This window comes from Dromaius novaehollandiae, chromosome 5 (genome assembly GCF_036370855.1).
Source record: "Dromaius novaehollandiae isolate bDroNov1 chromosome 5, bDroNov1.hap1, whole genome shotgun sequence".
NCBI classification, from domain to species: domain Eukaryota; kingdom Metazoa; phylum Chordata; class Aves; order Casuariiformes; family Dromaiidae; genus Dromaius; species Dromaius novaehollandiae.
Genome location: NC_088102.1, coordinates 60,904,277 through 60,920,281, shown reverse-complemented (window position 1 = coordinate 60,920,281; position 16,005 = coordinate 60,904,277). Strand labels below are relative to the sequence as shown.

The 16,005-nt window shown below is 42.0% G+C and overlaps 1 protein-coding gene and 1 non-coding gene across 2 annotated transcripts; both read right to left on the bottom strand.

Moving 5' to 3' along the window:
* Positions 1–2,581: 2,581 nt before the first annotated feature.
* On the bottom strand, positions 2,582–15,744 carry EIF4G2 (eukaryotic translation initiation factor 4 gamma 2). Its single transcript, XM_026104514.2, has 23 exons — positions 15,628–15,744; positions 14,442–14,480; positions 12,532–12,596; positions 12,299–12,364; positions 11,716–11,841; positions 11,258–11,360; positions 10,471–10,602; positions 10,285–10,351; positions 10,050–10,201; positions 9,518–9,628; positions 8,817–8,900; positions 8,623–8,721; positions 8,217–8,358; positions 7,963–8,123; positions 7,361–7,474; positions 6,446–6,571; positions 6,103–6,207; positions 5,800–6,015; positions 5,212–5,470; positions 4,773–4,977; positions 4,221–4,432; positions 3,696–3,817; positions 2,582–3,405 (listed from the first exon to the last, which is right to left on the bottom strand). Exons 1-23 carry the CDS (start codon positions 15,742–15,744, stop codon positions 3,340–3,342), a joined length of 2,889 nt encoding a protein of 962 aa, XP_025960299.2. The 3' UTR covers positions 2,582–3,339.
* LOC112985726 (small nucleolar RNA SNORD97) lies at positions 7,158–7,319 on the bottom strand. The gene has a single exon (XR_003259817.2). It is a non-coding gene; the product is annotated as a small nucleolar RNA SNORD97 (small nucleolar RNA).
* Positions 15,745–16,005: the final 261 nt, after the last annotated feature.

Here is a 16,005-nt window from a genome sequence, read left to right as displayed (position 1 = left end):
TTGGTTGAATTGGGACAATAATTTCACTCCATTTAAAATGGTTCTACTTACAGTTAAAACATAATGAAAGTTATAGTTAAAAGCCACACAGAAGTTAAAGCAAACAACCCTTACGCTCTTTTCCTGATTGGCTGCACTGACCTAGGCAAAGGAATGTACTAAAAATTTAACAAGTAACGAAAGAACAAATTAAGGAGCTCTTTTTCCTGTGGCAGTATAATTTTGAAGTATACACCTCAGGTGTTTTGTTTTGTTTCTAAAAGAGCCATTATACCAGTTTCAAGAGACCAGATCTGTTCATACCACCTGCATATAAACTTTACAAGTAACCTCTCATGATGGAGAGCAGATTCACAATTTAATGTTATTTTCTACTGTCTATTCCCTATTCCACATATTCAAACACACAAGCATTTTAGTATGCATGGTTCCTTGTTTAACAATTTCACTCTTCCTAACAGAAGTGTATTTTGTCTGCTCTAAACTCAGTGACAGTTACAAACAAGCCAAGAAGCAAAGCCTTCATGCACACATTTGGTTATATAAGCTTCTAGTAATTACAGTTAAGACTGGGCAAGAATACAAGCTTCATCACACTACTCAGACCTTCTACAGATGGCAGCTAAGCATACAGAAGCCAGGCTGCCAGCTTAGCCTTCTCCAAAGGCCAAGTAGAAGTCAGTAGCAGGTTCCCGTTCTATTCTCCAATAGTTTTGGCTACAATATTGTTCCACTTGCACCTCTTATTCTACTATTGCCTTTTACTCTCACCTCTGCTGTGCTTAGTTGGAGTTTATATTAGTAAATGTACTTTCATGAATTGGAGTTCTTCCCTATGATTAGCTTTGCAGCACTTAAGGGGCATTGTGCATCCAGCAACCTACACCTGAAGTAGGTGTAACAGCATTTTAATAGCATGCACCACTGAACAGATTCAAAGTAACAACTAACTCATTTAGTTGACTGCAACCCTGTTACAGAAAAAAATCAGTGCTAAGTCTTGTGACAGTAAATCTTACTCCTCCCTCCACACACAAATAAAGAACAGCAGAATTTGTAAGTAACTGGGGGAAGAAGGGAGAATCTTCAGAAGCTACACTCTTTGGTATTTGTCTGCTGAGCATTAGCAAGTAGAGCAGTCATCTACTTGAGAAGTATCTTGAGAATGAAGGTGAAAGCAAGGCTGAACTACCATAGCCTCTGCTGATCTAGGATATACATGTGTCAACTGTATTCCTCAACAGACAGGAAAGGCAGCACAGAGCAATCTTCATTTTGTGAAAGCTGACAAGGATTTTTGGAGGGGGGGGTGGGAATGATGTGCCACTAAAAGTTCTTGGAGGCTTCTCAGCATCAGGCTGAGCTTCACTGTTAGACAGAGATTGCTAGCACCTCAGCAGCATTAGATCCTGGCATCCACATCCATACCCTGAGCTGCTCTACTGAACCTGGTCCTTTCCTTCCCAAGAAAGCTACAATCAGAAAGAAAAAAGTCCCTCTACTGTCCTATTTACTGCTAGATATGCCAGATAACTGAAATGAAGTAGTGCATAACAACTTAGTCTAGTTTTTCTTGTGCAAGGAGTAAGTACTCAAGAATAACTTAGCAATTTAAGAAGTGGACATCTTCTGCAGAAGTTACTTGGTTTACAGCAGCACAGTACCTTCATTTGCTGGGGCTACACAATGTACAGCTGCAGAACAAATACCTTGTACTTAGCCAACTACTGACATATCTGAAGAGACTCACTGAAGCAAATTCACCTTAGGCTCTCCCTCAACTTTTAAACTGCAGCTTAGGAAGTCTCCTTTCCTTGTAAATTACCAGTGGAAGAGGCTAGACCCACTCTTGCTCTTGGCCCCCTGTCACAGCACTTTAAGGCACATAAATGCAAACTACTCCTCTCCTCAAAGGAAGCCCTTCCCTGATTTGAAGTGGTTTCTCCTACTCTACCTAGTAGAGAGAATTTCCAGTTCTGGCAAAGAAGTTTCCATAAAAGAAGCTATTTTACTGTTATAAATACACCACAGCTCTTAACAGTTAAAGCATGAAGACCACGGGGGGGGGGGGGGGGGGGGGGACACAAAAAACCACTTCATTAGGGACAAGGTTCTAGGAACTAAGGTATTTTGAGTATTTAATACATTTCAAGGCTATACAATGTAACTTCATTATACTGTTCAGCTTTTGCCAAATTGATTATCTGAGAAACAGGCAGCTAATGACCAGTGCCCGTTGATTAAGAAAAAGCATGCATCTGACCTGGGGAAAGTTTAAAGCCTTAGAAAGTTACAAAGCAACTGCACACCAATTAATAAGAAAAATTTACGCCAGAACATGCAACCTCCTTCCTACTATTTCCTCCAATAGAATTGCTCTACCAATTTTTTCTTCCTGTTGCAGCAAGTCTGCAGTGCCTAACCTTGTCTGTGACCTTACTTAGGATTTATTTGCATGCTGGACAAATTTGATATAAAAAGAATCTTAAACTGGTCCCAGTCTAAGTCAACTCCTGCTGATGTTTCTTTCAGCAAGTATACTAGTTGTCAGCACTTCTACTGGGAGACATTCAGAAACAAGTCAAGTATCACAATGTTTATTGATAAGATACAAGTATATAAAATCAGGGCATGAACATGTCTTGATAAATTAAGTAGACTTAATTTCAATACTATAATAGAGGGACCAATTCAAATTTCTCACCATTTCATGTTTCACACCCACAAAAACCTCTTCTAAAGGGCATTAAACCATCTTTCCAAGCTGATCAGTTTTTGTGCAAGTAAACTGTTTCTTTTAAAAAGACTTGTGCACTTGCCCAGGCTCAAAGATATTAAAACCTAGCACATAAAGCCCATTACTAGAGGTAGAAATACAGGCAATATACTATTACGGCAACAACCATCGATTACAGTTAAGGATTCTCTGTAACAACCAAATGGATAATCAAATATTGCAACTCAAGTATTACACTGAGCAAAGTGCATTTCTACAGTATTCAGTGTTGCTATTCAGTTTTCTAACTTAAAAACAGCCTATGATAACTGGCAGCAAAGACAATCCTTGCAATAGACTGCTTCTGCTCAAGAACTTATGATGTAATTATTGCATGCTGCTAATACACTGTTATCTAAACATTAAAGATACTCTAAAATATTTTTATTGTAGACTATTAAGACATACTACAAAAACCTTTTGCAGAGGATATCCTACTGACATACGTCTGCTTTAAATATTGTGAAACATTACAGCGGAATGAATTTTCGCAGTGGTTAGGTCAAATGCAGTTACATCATAGCAACAGTATGTCTGCACAATTTAAGGCTTTGGCTGGTTCTTTAGTCAGCTTCTTCTTCAGATTCTTCTTCTTCAGCAGTTTCCAGCCAGGTTAGCCATTGGTTTACCTGCAATTACATAAAACCAGTTTAGGGCAAAGAAACTACTCATTTTTCAGAATACTTGCCCCCTTATCCTGCAAGCTTAGTTTAAAAGCAGTATTTCAGCCATACTTTGTACTAATGCAGTCTCTAGCAATGACTCCCAATGCAGAAGAAAACCAACTTGCCTTGCTCCTTTCTAACAAAATACTCAATAAAGTCAAGTCTTTAAACACCATTCTAAAGTGCTGTCAAACACTTCAGCACAGCAGAGATCACAAGGGACTTGATTTCTATTTGAATGTAAGCACATTTACCTGGAATAAAGCTTTGCCTTTCCCTGGAAACTCTTGAGTAATATCTTCTTTCCATGCCAAAAAGGCTTCTTCTTCAATGATCTCCATGTCATAGAAATGGACAAAGAAGCGTAGTAACATGCCTATGGAAGTATTCAATTTAAATGTCACATTAGCTTTACAACCTTCTGAACAGTTTCCATGACTGTATGAAACTTTTTGTCTGTATAGCTTTCAGGCTGTTAAAAGCAAGCAAGCTTCATTTATTCAGGTAAGCTACATCCAAGTTCCATATATATTAAAAAAAAAAAAGTAAGTGTGCCTGTGTCTGCCTAAAAATATAAATAAAGAGAACACCATCTTTAAACACATTCCAGTTAGGACAGCTAACTACATTCGTCACATGTACTTTAGATAACATATTATAAGCATCTATCTCCTTAACATGCAAAAAAAAAAAAAAAAAAAGTACTACATTTGTTATCTTTGAGTATTCCCTTTTACTGAAGCCAAAAAACCCCACCACTGAAAGTACTATATCCATACCTTTCGGAAAGTTGTTGTTGTAGCAGTGCACCTGGAGTGCGTATAAAGCACTCACTTGCAGATCAACATGGTCATGGAGGAACTTCTGCATTACCGGCTTGAAGGACAGAAGCAGTTGTTTTTCCTGCTCTAGCTGCTCTTTAGAAGGAGCAGATGAAGAATCTGATTCGTCACTAGGTGGGTTTACTTCACTAGAAATATACTGCAAGAAACTAGAGGGGGAAAAAGGGAGTAAACATCTTGTAAACCAAGTCATATTCTATGTTCTGTTAAAGCTCTCAAGTGTTTTAGAAAGGAGAGTATGTTCCCTCAGTTCACTTCTCCTCCTGTTTCAAAAGCAAGACTTCCCACCGAGTCAATAGCGAGGAGTGAGTCTTTCCAAGTTTAACAGCCACTGTACTGGTAAAGACCACCTAAAACAACTTTCATCCCAGTTTTAGTTTACACAATCTTATTCTGCACAAAGTGACACTTCAGCCTTTAAAGAGGATAAAATATTATTGGTAGCTTGACAAAAGTAACTTGTGCCTGAACCACACCAAAATTTCCTACCTGGTCATCAATATATTCACAAATCCTTTATCTACATGAAGTTTGGGTGAAATGTTGTCTTTAATCCACTTATAGATGGCTTGAGGGGATGGATCCAATTTTATTTGCTTTAGCAGTTCCTTCTCCAGTTTCAGAAGCGGGAATAAGAAGCTAAGTCCCTTCCCTTCTAAGATCTCCAGCATGCGGTCCTTGTTCTGGTCAATTTCTGAAGAATAAATAAAAAAATAAAACCATAAATACACCTAAGTGTTGGTGTTAACTAAAACCCACAATCAACAGCCCATGTCTTCAACAGCACTTAAACCCTATCACCATTAAAGAATACTAAGGGTTGACTGTAAAAATCAAAATGCCCTTACATGTTATTTTACTCTGAAGTTGACACATACACATACAAACAAAAAAGACCTGCCATAAAAATCCATGCAGTAACTCTTACCTGGTAACATCTTCTGCATATTCACTTTGCTTTGTTGGAACAATTCTGTTAGCCATTCACGATCTTGTAGCTTAGCTAACTGTTGAAGGCAAAGCAGGAAGAGAGGGAAATGGGTGCCACTTTCCAGTGGTTGAGCCAGTTCGGAAATGCTCACCAGTTCCGAAATAATAGCACGGGCTGCAAACTGTGCTAAATAGGATTTCACCAATGGGATGTCCACCTCCAGTTTGGGGCACTGGTCCAACACATTTAGGAATGCCTGAGAAACAGTAAATGCATCAGATTAGAATACTGAAGTACTTTTTTCTTGTGTGTAGTGATACTGTCAAATCCATCAGTATTTGACAGGTTTTTTTTGTTCCAAGTCATTTGTCAACAGTTTCTAAAATCTCATGCTTACAATTCTTCCCTAATCACTTACTGTGCTCCTCACAGTCCTACTACATTGCTTCCACCTCCTCAGAGCCACAAGATTTGGAACACTCAAAAATGTAAACTCAAAGCTTTACAAGTAGGGCTGCCTTTATCCAGAGGAAGCATCATGAGCAGCCAAGCAACAAGGACTGTAAGGCTACTTGACTGTAGTACCTGCATAAAGTTGTCACTTGTGGCTATTCCCTCCTGTTTGAGTAAGCTGATCAGAGTACTAGCTTTTTCTTTGTCTTCATCTGATCGATCTAGGGATTGAATGATTACTTTGCTCAACATCTCAGGAATGAAGTGTTTTGGAGCTCTCATTTCTCTCACAGTATTGACAGCATCATTAGCATTTCCATTGTTCAGATACTCAGTCACAACAGCTTCCTGGAAAAAGGAACAAAGAGACCAAGACAACTGAAATACCCATTTTCAAAAACATACAAAGCTTCTGAACACATGGTAACAACTTACAGTTTGCTTAAGTAGCTCCTCTTTAGAAGGAGGTGGTTTTTTGGTGGTCTTTGCAGGCTTTTCTTGAATAAGTGGTGGATTGGTTTTGAGTCCAAGTTGAGGAGGCTGAAAGAGATAGTTCCAGAAATTTCTTCTTTGAAGTATACATCTCTAAAATATTAGGTTTCAAAGAAACTTGAACTGAGCTGCCTTTGTACAGTTAAATTCACTCACAGAATCTATGAAAAGAATGTATGCTTCACCAAAAAAACCCCTCCCACTTCCTGTGCTAGGAACCAGACCAAATTTTGCACACATGAAAGAAAATAAGTATAGTCAATAATATAGTAATTTTGATGTTTACCTGTCCCAAAGGTGGTGTCTGAGTGCGTGGTGGTTGTGCACTGGGAGGAATCATAGTTATCTGGGGCTGAAGCTTTGGCACTTGGTTTTTATTCATTAGAAAAGACTGAGCAGGTCTCAGGCTAATCTGTAAACAGACAGTCAGAAAAACCTCAAACTGTTTTTAATTACTCTGGCAAAGACTACACAGCCATGGACTCACATCAACTGATGCTACTAAGCCATGTATTTTCAGATTCTAGTATGTTAACACTTAAGCCCAGACTAAACCACAGGTGTACCAAAATGTCCCCAGACTCAGTGAATTGCAACCTTCTCCAAGTTATTGATTCTTAGTTCCATCTGTATCAAGATCCAGAATTGCTCATTTTAGATGCAGTATGTTAGAGACCCAAGATTATATTTAGCATGTTTGCTGACAAATTTATTGCTAAGGTAAAGATGTACCAATTGCTCAGAAATCAGGATACAAGTTTACTAACACCTACTCAAAACAATGTAGTTTACTCTGCACTTGAAACTGCGTCTATTAGGCAGTAGGAAAAAAAAAAAAAAGAGTTTTTGAACCTGGTCCAGCACTTCAGGCTTTCTAATGTTTAGGAATCTCTGAAGCTTCAGTTAAATGTATTGTTATCGATATGATGCATGGGAACTGATGTCAGAGTAGTGTTCTTGGGGAAGTGTGGGGGGGAAGGAGGGGACACCCCAAGAAATTGCCCTCATATCTCAGTCTTGCTCATAGGACGCTGGATACCCTAAGGAAAAGGAGGAGGTAAGGTGAAAGAGGAAGGGACAAAGGAGGAGAAGTAGGAGGAGGAGAAAGAGTTCCAGCATTAGTCCTCATAATAACGCGTCTTGCTATAATCATTGGGCAATATTTAGAATAGGCTTTAAGTAATGTAGGCATGTAATGTACCTCATCTGCATTAAGCTGTCCTTTCTTAGAAAACCGAGGTGGCATATCCTTCGACTGTCCTTGTTGCTGGGATAAGAGTCCCTGATTCTGGTTATGGTAGAGCTGGCTTTGCCCCTATTTCAGAAAGGGAGATATAGAGAAAGAAGTGCAGATGATGGAGTGGTGTACATCATATGGTAGGTAGTACCAGAGGGACCAGAGGAACAAAGATTCTATTTGCCAAGAAGGGAGAAAGAAGGAGCAGGGGTGGTGGGAAAGTAGCATCTATCCCTAAAGACAAGGCTACCTTTTAGATTAAAAAAAAAAAAAGGAACAAAAAAACCACACCATTCTGACCCACCAAAGCCACATGCACCTTTTCTTGCAGTAAAAAAAAAAAAAAAAAAAAAACAAAAAAAAAACCCACAAAGTGAATTCCTTGCATCTCTTGCACATTTTAAGAATTGGTTTAGAATTTTTGTATCAGCTGAGCATCAGTTCTTATCAGAATCAAATTTTGAGGAAGTTTTTCCAACACAAGTAGACTACAATCCATAACATACGCATCTGTAGAAGAGCTTCTAAATATCTGAGAGTCACTCTGTTGACAACATTGTCCTTACCTGACTTTTCAGAAAAGATTTGCCTAGGTCTCCAAACTGGGATTGAGCAGAAGGCATGAGGTGACCCCCATGGCCATTGAAAAGTTGATTTGAACGATGGCGTCCCATGGTGGGTGAAAATCTATCCTGAATAACCCCTGGACCAGTACCAATTCCGCTACCTATATTAAGACAACAGAAACCAGTTTTAGTTCTTGTGGTGTCCAATACAGTACAGCTGAGGGCATCATATCAGCCTTATGGTTTCAGTGTACCTGGCATTTGTCCAAACATATCAGCAAGCCCTCCAAGTGGGTCCCTGTCAAGTTTCATCCTGGGTGGCATAAACGGTCCCTCCAGAAAGAAGTCGCTTCTCATCCCTTGAGACATAGGAGCAGGAATAAAGACTCCCAGATCCTTTAAAACAGGAGTTAGTTTTGATCAATTCAAAGTAATAGTCCCTGCAGTGTAAAAGTTAGATTTTTGTCCTGAATTTTAAGTGATATTAATTCTTAACTATTTACTGTGGCCTAATCTACACACTGCTGCAAGAGAACTAATTACATGTACAAGTAATGATGCGTACAGAGAATGAAGTCTTGTGACATGGAGTCACTAGACTAAAGATTCCCTCCAAGGATTAAGCAGAAGCAAAGCACAAAGTTTACAAGAAACACTTACTTTTACTGCATCTTGACGGATTTGATTGATAGTCTTTGGTCCATTGTCAAGAAAAGCTTTGCGAGGAACCCAGTTGTGTTCTCTCAACTCCACAGTATCCTTTGAGCAGAACAAATTATTAGGAAAGGATTTAAGACAAATTCACAAAGAAAAAAAAACCAAACACATACTGTTAAACAATTTTATCTTCATACCTGCAGCAGGAAACGAATCCTTGCTGGCAATTCCTTACTTGACATCAAGGAGCGCATACGGGCAAAGTACTGATCCATTAAGGACTGGGAGAGGAAAAAAAATGACACTACAAATGAGAACTAGTTCTAACATCTTGAGTAGCACCTGAAAAGGTGATCACAGCTGAAACATTTGAGATCACATAATAGAACAGACTGCTTTTTCCTGCCATCTCGTATCTCTGATGGCAGTCCAGCTTAGCAGATCTTGATGAATTCACTTTCCTTAGCTCAGTCAAAAGTGCAGATTTTATTCCCTGTCACTACTTGGACCATGATACTGTTACAGATGCTTAGAGTCAAAGCTTGCAAGCCAAGGCAAAAAAAAAAAAAAAAAAGTGTCTATCACACCACCTAATTCTCTACAAGAAATAGTTTTTCAACATGTTCCTTCAAGTAGGATTTAGAAAACCAGCGCATGTTGCTTTTATGAGTGCCAGGTAATAACCATATCTGTATTTTTAGAAAGAGCTTTAAAAATGCTTCCAAGACTGACCCCCCTTCTGCTACAAAGATTTGATGCAGGAACAATAGTTGGCACAGTCTTCTAGCTCTCAAAAAGTCAGATTTCAGTTTAAGAACAGAACACAATGCAGAAAGTTCAGGCAACTAAAGCCTTCGATTTTAAACCTGTTTAATGACTGCATCGGATACACACATACCTTGGCTTTTGCATGGTCTAATCTAGGTCCCACTGTCCTCATTATCTGACAGAGGCACTCCAAATCCTCCCCCATATCTTTGAGCTGGACTCTCTTCTTCTTTTCCAAAAGCTGGAATATTAAGAGGGAATCAGATGTTTTAACATAATACAAATTACAATTTATTATAATGACTTTTGTACTTAAGAGTTAGTTCTGTAGAAACATGTTACATCAGTAGTCTTACTGAACATAACTGACTTGGAAATGAGGAACTACAAATTGTACTGTTTATCATGCAAGTTTGTTGTACTTTGAAGTACCTGTAGTACTTTTGTCTAGGCCAAACTACACCTTCACTTGGAGACAACTCCCATGGCTTTAAATGAAAAAAAAAAAAATTTACTTTTTAATCAGACCAAAAGACTGTTCCTTTGAAGCAGCATGGTATGTATAACTGACAAGCATTTCATGAAGATTTTTGTGGTTCAAATATTTGAAATTTCTAGTTTCAGAAGTATAATTTTCCTTTTAGCACAATCTGAATACTTACTGTTTTGATGCACTTATGAAGGATAGATTCATGAATAAGATCAAGCTTGCCAAGTTCTCCAATGAATTTGATGTTCCCCAGCATCTTGATCTTGGCAATAGCTCTCTGTTCCTCCTCCTCAGGGAGGAGGGGACCATCGTGCTTATCATAGACTGGAAGACAAAGAAGCCCATTAAACATGACTGTGAAAACGGGAGAGAAGCAAGTTCTACATTAAAGTGGTTTTAGAACTTACTATCAACATTTCTGGTTCGGTTTTCAAATTCATCTTGAAGTTTAGATATTAAGAGGCGTCTGAATGTCTAAACAAAAGAGAACAAAGACAAAAGAACACACAGGCAAGTCAGTACAACTATCCATGCTAAGAAAATTTATCATTTCAGGTTGAGAGAAAAAAAAAAAAAAAAAAAAGAGTGCTCACTGTGCTTTGCTTCTGTCCTGGATGACTCTCTGCTGATGGGCCATCAAAGTTGGGTGCATCTTCTGCCAGTCGCAGACATAGTTGAGCATACAGAGAGCTATACTTGGGCTCTTCAAGGGCTTTGTCTACGATCTAAATAAAGATGTTTCCAGAAATGTAGTGAAAACAACACCATCCTATCTGACCCAAAACATCCAAAAATTTTCTGCTTTTCTATTACTGTAATACAGAAATAATAGATTTTAAAAGGTAATGTGTAACACAAGATTCTTAATGCTAAAGCAAGATAAAAACCTATTAAAGAGCTTCTATGATCTTTAACCAATGAAAAGGACAGTTTAAGTTAACCATCATAGCACCCAAGGTCTCACCAATGTGATCTTGTATTAAAATAAACACACATGAGAATGATATGATTATAACCAGTGCACAAAGAGGTCACAGTGGTTGCTTTTTAAAGACAATTAGGCTTGATCAGCAAATAAATGGTGGATGGGGAGGGTAGAGGAAGACTGGAACACAGTGTCTCAAGGTTAAAGAAAATGAAATTCTTATGATGCTTAGTAATTCCAAGTCTAAAACATAAGTTACAGTCTATCCCCCCCCAACAATATACCCCACTTACACAATAAAAGGGATTGATATTCCTCTATTTGTTTGGATTATCAAACACTATCAGCTACATGACTTCTGTGCTCTGATCAAGAACAGCCAACCTCCATGCTTACCATGTAAGAAAACTATATTAAAGAGGAGGGGAAAAAACCCACACACATAGCCAACTTACCAGCAGTATGACCCCTTTTAGGATGAGCTTAGACTCTACACCCACATTGAGGAGCTCAAGGCATAGCTTGTCAAACTTTTCAGGAGTAAGCTTATTTAGTATGCTAAATTATGTGGGGAAAAGAAAAAAAAAACAAGAACACTATTACAGATCTTGCAAACATTGCACAAGTAATTTTAGGTAAGATCTAATTTTTCTTTAGCAAACTGAAGATTAAAAAAAGGGCAAGTTTTCCATTCAGCCAGACACTGGAGTGTGTGTTTATTTTAGAGTGTTACCACACAGAAAACTAGTTCTCTCAAAAGAATGACTTCTTATGGTGCATAGCAAATGTCTGCTACTACCAGCGCGCTGGTTTCTGTCTCATTTCAAATCAGGATAAAAATCCCCAAAGAGCTCCCAGACTTTCACGTTTTCCTTTCATATTCATAAAGGAAGTGAATCTTCAGAAAACTTACCCTCTTACTTTCCTGAAGATTGCATCATGTCGTTCTTTGTCATTTGCGGAGTCGTCATCTCGTCTAGTGCTTCGTGAAGGAATCCATTTCTGAGCGTTTTGCCCTGGGGTTTTCCCCAGGAACTCGCTGTGAAGTTTTGAAGAACAGTTTGTTTAAACAAGCAATTTCAAGAACTAGCCTTCTTCACCTTTCAGTATTGCCTTACTCAGACAGTAATTCTGTTACTACTTTTGATGTGAGCACACACCTAATCAGTCCTAACAACACTGCAGTATCTACTGCATAGTGAAATATTCACTGAACAGCTCAAGGAAAGAAGCTGACCACACATACAAAACAAAACATCAAAATCCTTTCTCTACGCCTTAGAGGCAAAACAAATGAAACAAAAACCCTGTCCACTTGATAACATGATGCGAACAGGTTCAAACAGACTGAATGACAAAGTTAACTTACGAGATTTATCACCAGCCCAGTAAGCATTCTTCGTACATATTTAATAAGGCTACCCTATCTTGAACTTATCATTCGTTATGATACATTCTCTGCCTTAAAAGCCTGTTCAGAGAGCAAGATTAAATACCTGTTGCTGGCAGTCTTGGGATAGTGCTGAGGTGCACCCCTACCACCTCCTCCGCCCGAAGAAGCACTGTTAAAACAATCAGGTAGTTTTGCTTAAGTTCAAAATCCCAGCATCTTCAATTACATGTCAATATTGGACTAATTACTCTTTAACCCAATATGAAAAAGGAGACTTAAGCTTCTTCAGAGAGTTGCCGCTGCCAAATGTTAGTCAAACCACAAAAGCACTAGTACCTGAAACGAGAAGCACCCCCTTCTGCAATCGCACTCTCCACTTTGGCGGCTTGACAACGAAGAATCTTCAAAAGAATAAAATTAAATTGACGGGGTGGGGAAAAACAAAACCTAGAAAGACAAATCAAGCGTTCATATTACAGTTGTTTTACTAGCAACCATAGTATTTAACTTAAAGCATTTCCCATCAGTAAAAATACACCAGTACAACCAAATACTTGGGGGGGGTGGGAGAAGAGAATATGCCAAACATTGAACTCAGTAGAAGAGAAGAAAACTCTTATTTGTTTATTATTACTCAGGATACCAACAGGAAGGCCAAGTTAACCATCACTGCCATGTTCTACAAAGCTGGAGGGGGGCAGAAATGTATGGACTAAGACCAAGACATGCCGTAACAAGTTTTCTCCTATGTCACCCCAAGAATTCATGTATAATGTTGCATTCAGCAACAGCTCCATCATCATTTTTTAACGGCTGAGTATTTTTATGCTTACACAACCTAACTAAATGGGCCCCTTACTGATATGCCTAATTACTTTAGTTGTGGCAACACTAAGTGCAACACCCATTTTAAAGTGAGGAGCACCAAATCAAAGTGTCTGCTTAATACAGTAGAAAGGATGTACTGCGCATGAAAAACAAACGATTACAGTACTAAATTAAGGTGGGAGGGGGAACAACCTCCCCCACCGCTTTTATCCTGAGCGACAGTAAAGAAAAATTTCGTTGCAGTAATATCGCAGAAAGCTAGCCACAGTGATAAAGACGCCTGAGGTACGGGGGGAGGCCTCCGGCGCTTCAGGCTCCGCAGATGAGCTCCGAGACATTATGGCGCTGCGGGAAGGCGGCGGCAGCCCGAGACGCGCTCTGCCGGGCGCGGCGCTGCTCGTTAAGCGGCGGCCGCCGCCATTTCGGTGGCGCCCCGGCGGCTCCCCGCACGCCGCCGCCAGCCCACGCCGAGGCGGCAGCAGCGCCGCGGGCACGAGGAGCGGCACCCAACATGGCCGCCGCCGAACAAAAGGGCTGCAGGAGCGGGAGGAGCGCAGCGGCGCCCCCCGCCGGACGCAGCCGCTCCCCCGCCGCATGGAGCCGCCGGCTCCCGGCGGCCCCCCCTTCCCTCCGCGCCGGGCGCCGCCCGTTTCCAGGCTCAGCCGCCGCCAGGGGCCCAGCCGGCTCTTTGTTCTCTCGGACGGCGGCGAGCGGGCTCCGCTCCCCCGCCGCAGCGCCCTCGCTGCTCTCGCCGCCCACGGCGCAACAGGAAATAAGGGCGAGGCAAGGCTCCTGCCGACAGAAAAAGCTTCTCTGCAGTCCTCTCTCCCTTCCACGAGGCACGGAGAAAGAAAGATATGGGGGGGGGGGGGGGGGGAGAGACAGTAAACCCCGCCACCCGCCCTAGGAGGGCGAGCAGTTCCCCCTCCCCGGCAATGCGGATCCCAAAGAAGGGACCGCAGCCGGCCGCGTGCCCCGAGCAGACTCTCCCAAGGACAAGCCTCTCGGGCCCCCGGGGCCCCCGCGCCCTTGCAGCTCGTAGCTGGAGACCCACGGCTGATCCACTGTCCTGAGAGGCACAGCTGCGAACCGGCACTAACGACCGGGCTTTCCTCCCCGCCCATAAGCGACTCTAGTCTCAAACGCTGCTGCTCAGCTTCCATTCCCCGCCTGGCGGGGGCCAGCAATCCCGTCTACCCGCTTTGCTCAGCGGCCACGCTCATCCGGGCCCAGGCGGCAGAGGCTGCCATCGACCCGAGCCGCCATTTTGTGCGGAAGCGAGAAGAAGCCGACGAGAAAATGGCGGCCATTTCGGGGAGCCGCCATTTTAAGCAGCAGCTGTAGCAGTACCAATCCCCCCACCCCCACCCGCCCCCCGGCAGCCCCAGAGCGCTCTCCACCAGCCGCGGTTTCCTCACCTTCCCTAAGGCCTTGTCAGCTTCCCCGGGTCCCGGCGGCTACCAAGGGCAAGGGAAAAGGCAAGAGAAGGGGGGGGAAGGGGGAAGGGAGCCGGGGACCGGGGCTGGGGAGGGGAAGGGGGGAGCGCGCGAGACAGGGCGAGTCTCCGAGTCACCACAGCAGGAGCAGCAACCTCCCAACGCTTCCCTCCGCCACCTCCATAGAGAGCCGACTCGCCGCCGCGTCTAACGCGCAGTGAGGCCGCTCCACTAACTTTATTACCCTTCACGCAACCTACCCCACCTCCGCCTAACAACCGCCAATCGCTGCCGAGGGCCCCGCCCGCCTCGCCAATCGCGACCGAGGAAAGGGGTGGCCTTAACGTAGAAGTGGGAGGAGGACGGAGTAAGTTTGGTTGAACAGTACCACCGCCGCAGTGCAGCACCCGTATTCAAGAAAGCGGTTACGCCGCGTGGCTCGTGAGAGCCTAAGGGGGAAGGGAAATCTGCGCAAGTGGCGTACCCAGTTAATGGAGGCAGCTTGGCTGCGTCTCTCCTTCGCTGTTTGTTCCTGTGCTTCAGCGATTACAGAGCCCCAGTTCTAGAGGCCCAAAGTTATTCTGTGTGAGTTACTGTTGATTCTGTCACGCTCACAGCAGGACGGATTTATATATATATATGTGCGTATACATAAGTTGTGGGTTTTTTTTAACCTAGATTTTCCTTCACTGTGACCACGTTTCAGATTTGGTTGAGGCTGTGGTAAAACGTTATCTGACTACAGGCTGCGGCCCTGCGCTTGCAATCAGATCCGAAGGAGGAGGCTTGCCATTTGAGCTCCAGGAGCCTGGCTGTGTGGATCCAATTTCAGGATTGCTTTCTGGGTTTGGAAGCTATGTGTATTTCAGCATGTGCTTTTAGCTGTTGACTATCCTGTCCATGGTAGGGCATCCTGCAAGCAACCCTTGTACAACCAGGCTTCTTGAGCCTGAGCACCATTTTTACGTATTTATTGTGGTAAACAAACAGCTGCTGAGGTTTTTTTGCTCCTGTTCAGTTAAACAAAACTGAAGGTGGAAGTTTGAGTCATAGGAGACTTCCAAACAGTTACCACTCTGGAATTTTATCATTCAGTGGCAGCTGTGTCCCAGGCCTGGGTTGTCACTGAGGTAGCAGCTACATGGGTTTTCTAAAGAATTAAACTTACTTGTTCTAGATATGGCATGACAAAAAAACAAGAGTGAAGTAAATCTGACAACAGATCCCCACAAACATCCACCTCTGCTTTGTTCACACGTATACACCTTCCGCTTTCAGTTTGCATGACTCATATTTCAGATGACTGGGAGAAAGTGATACGTATGCTAACTCTTGAACCATTCAGTTGGCAAGTCTAAACAAATGATATTGCAGAACTTCCAGTTTCCCAGGGCCAATGTCATTCCTAATGCTTTTGACACAATATGCCACTATGTCCCAAGAGTTATATAAGGTCTAAAGGGTGCCTTCATATAGGAGTTCTTATATTTCATCTTCTCTAGGATGAAATTTATTCAAGATGGGTTTCCCTATCTCATACACATAA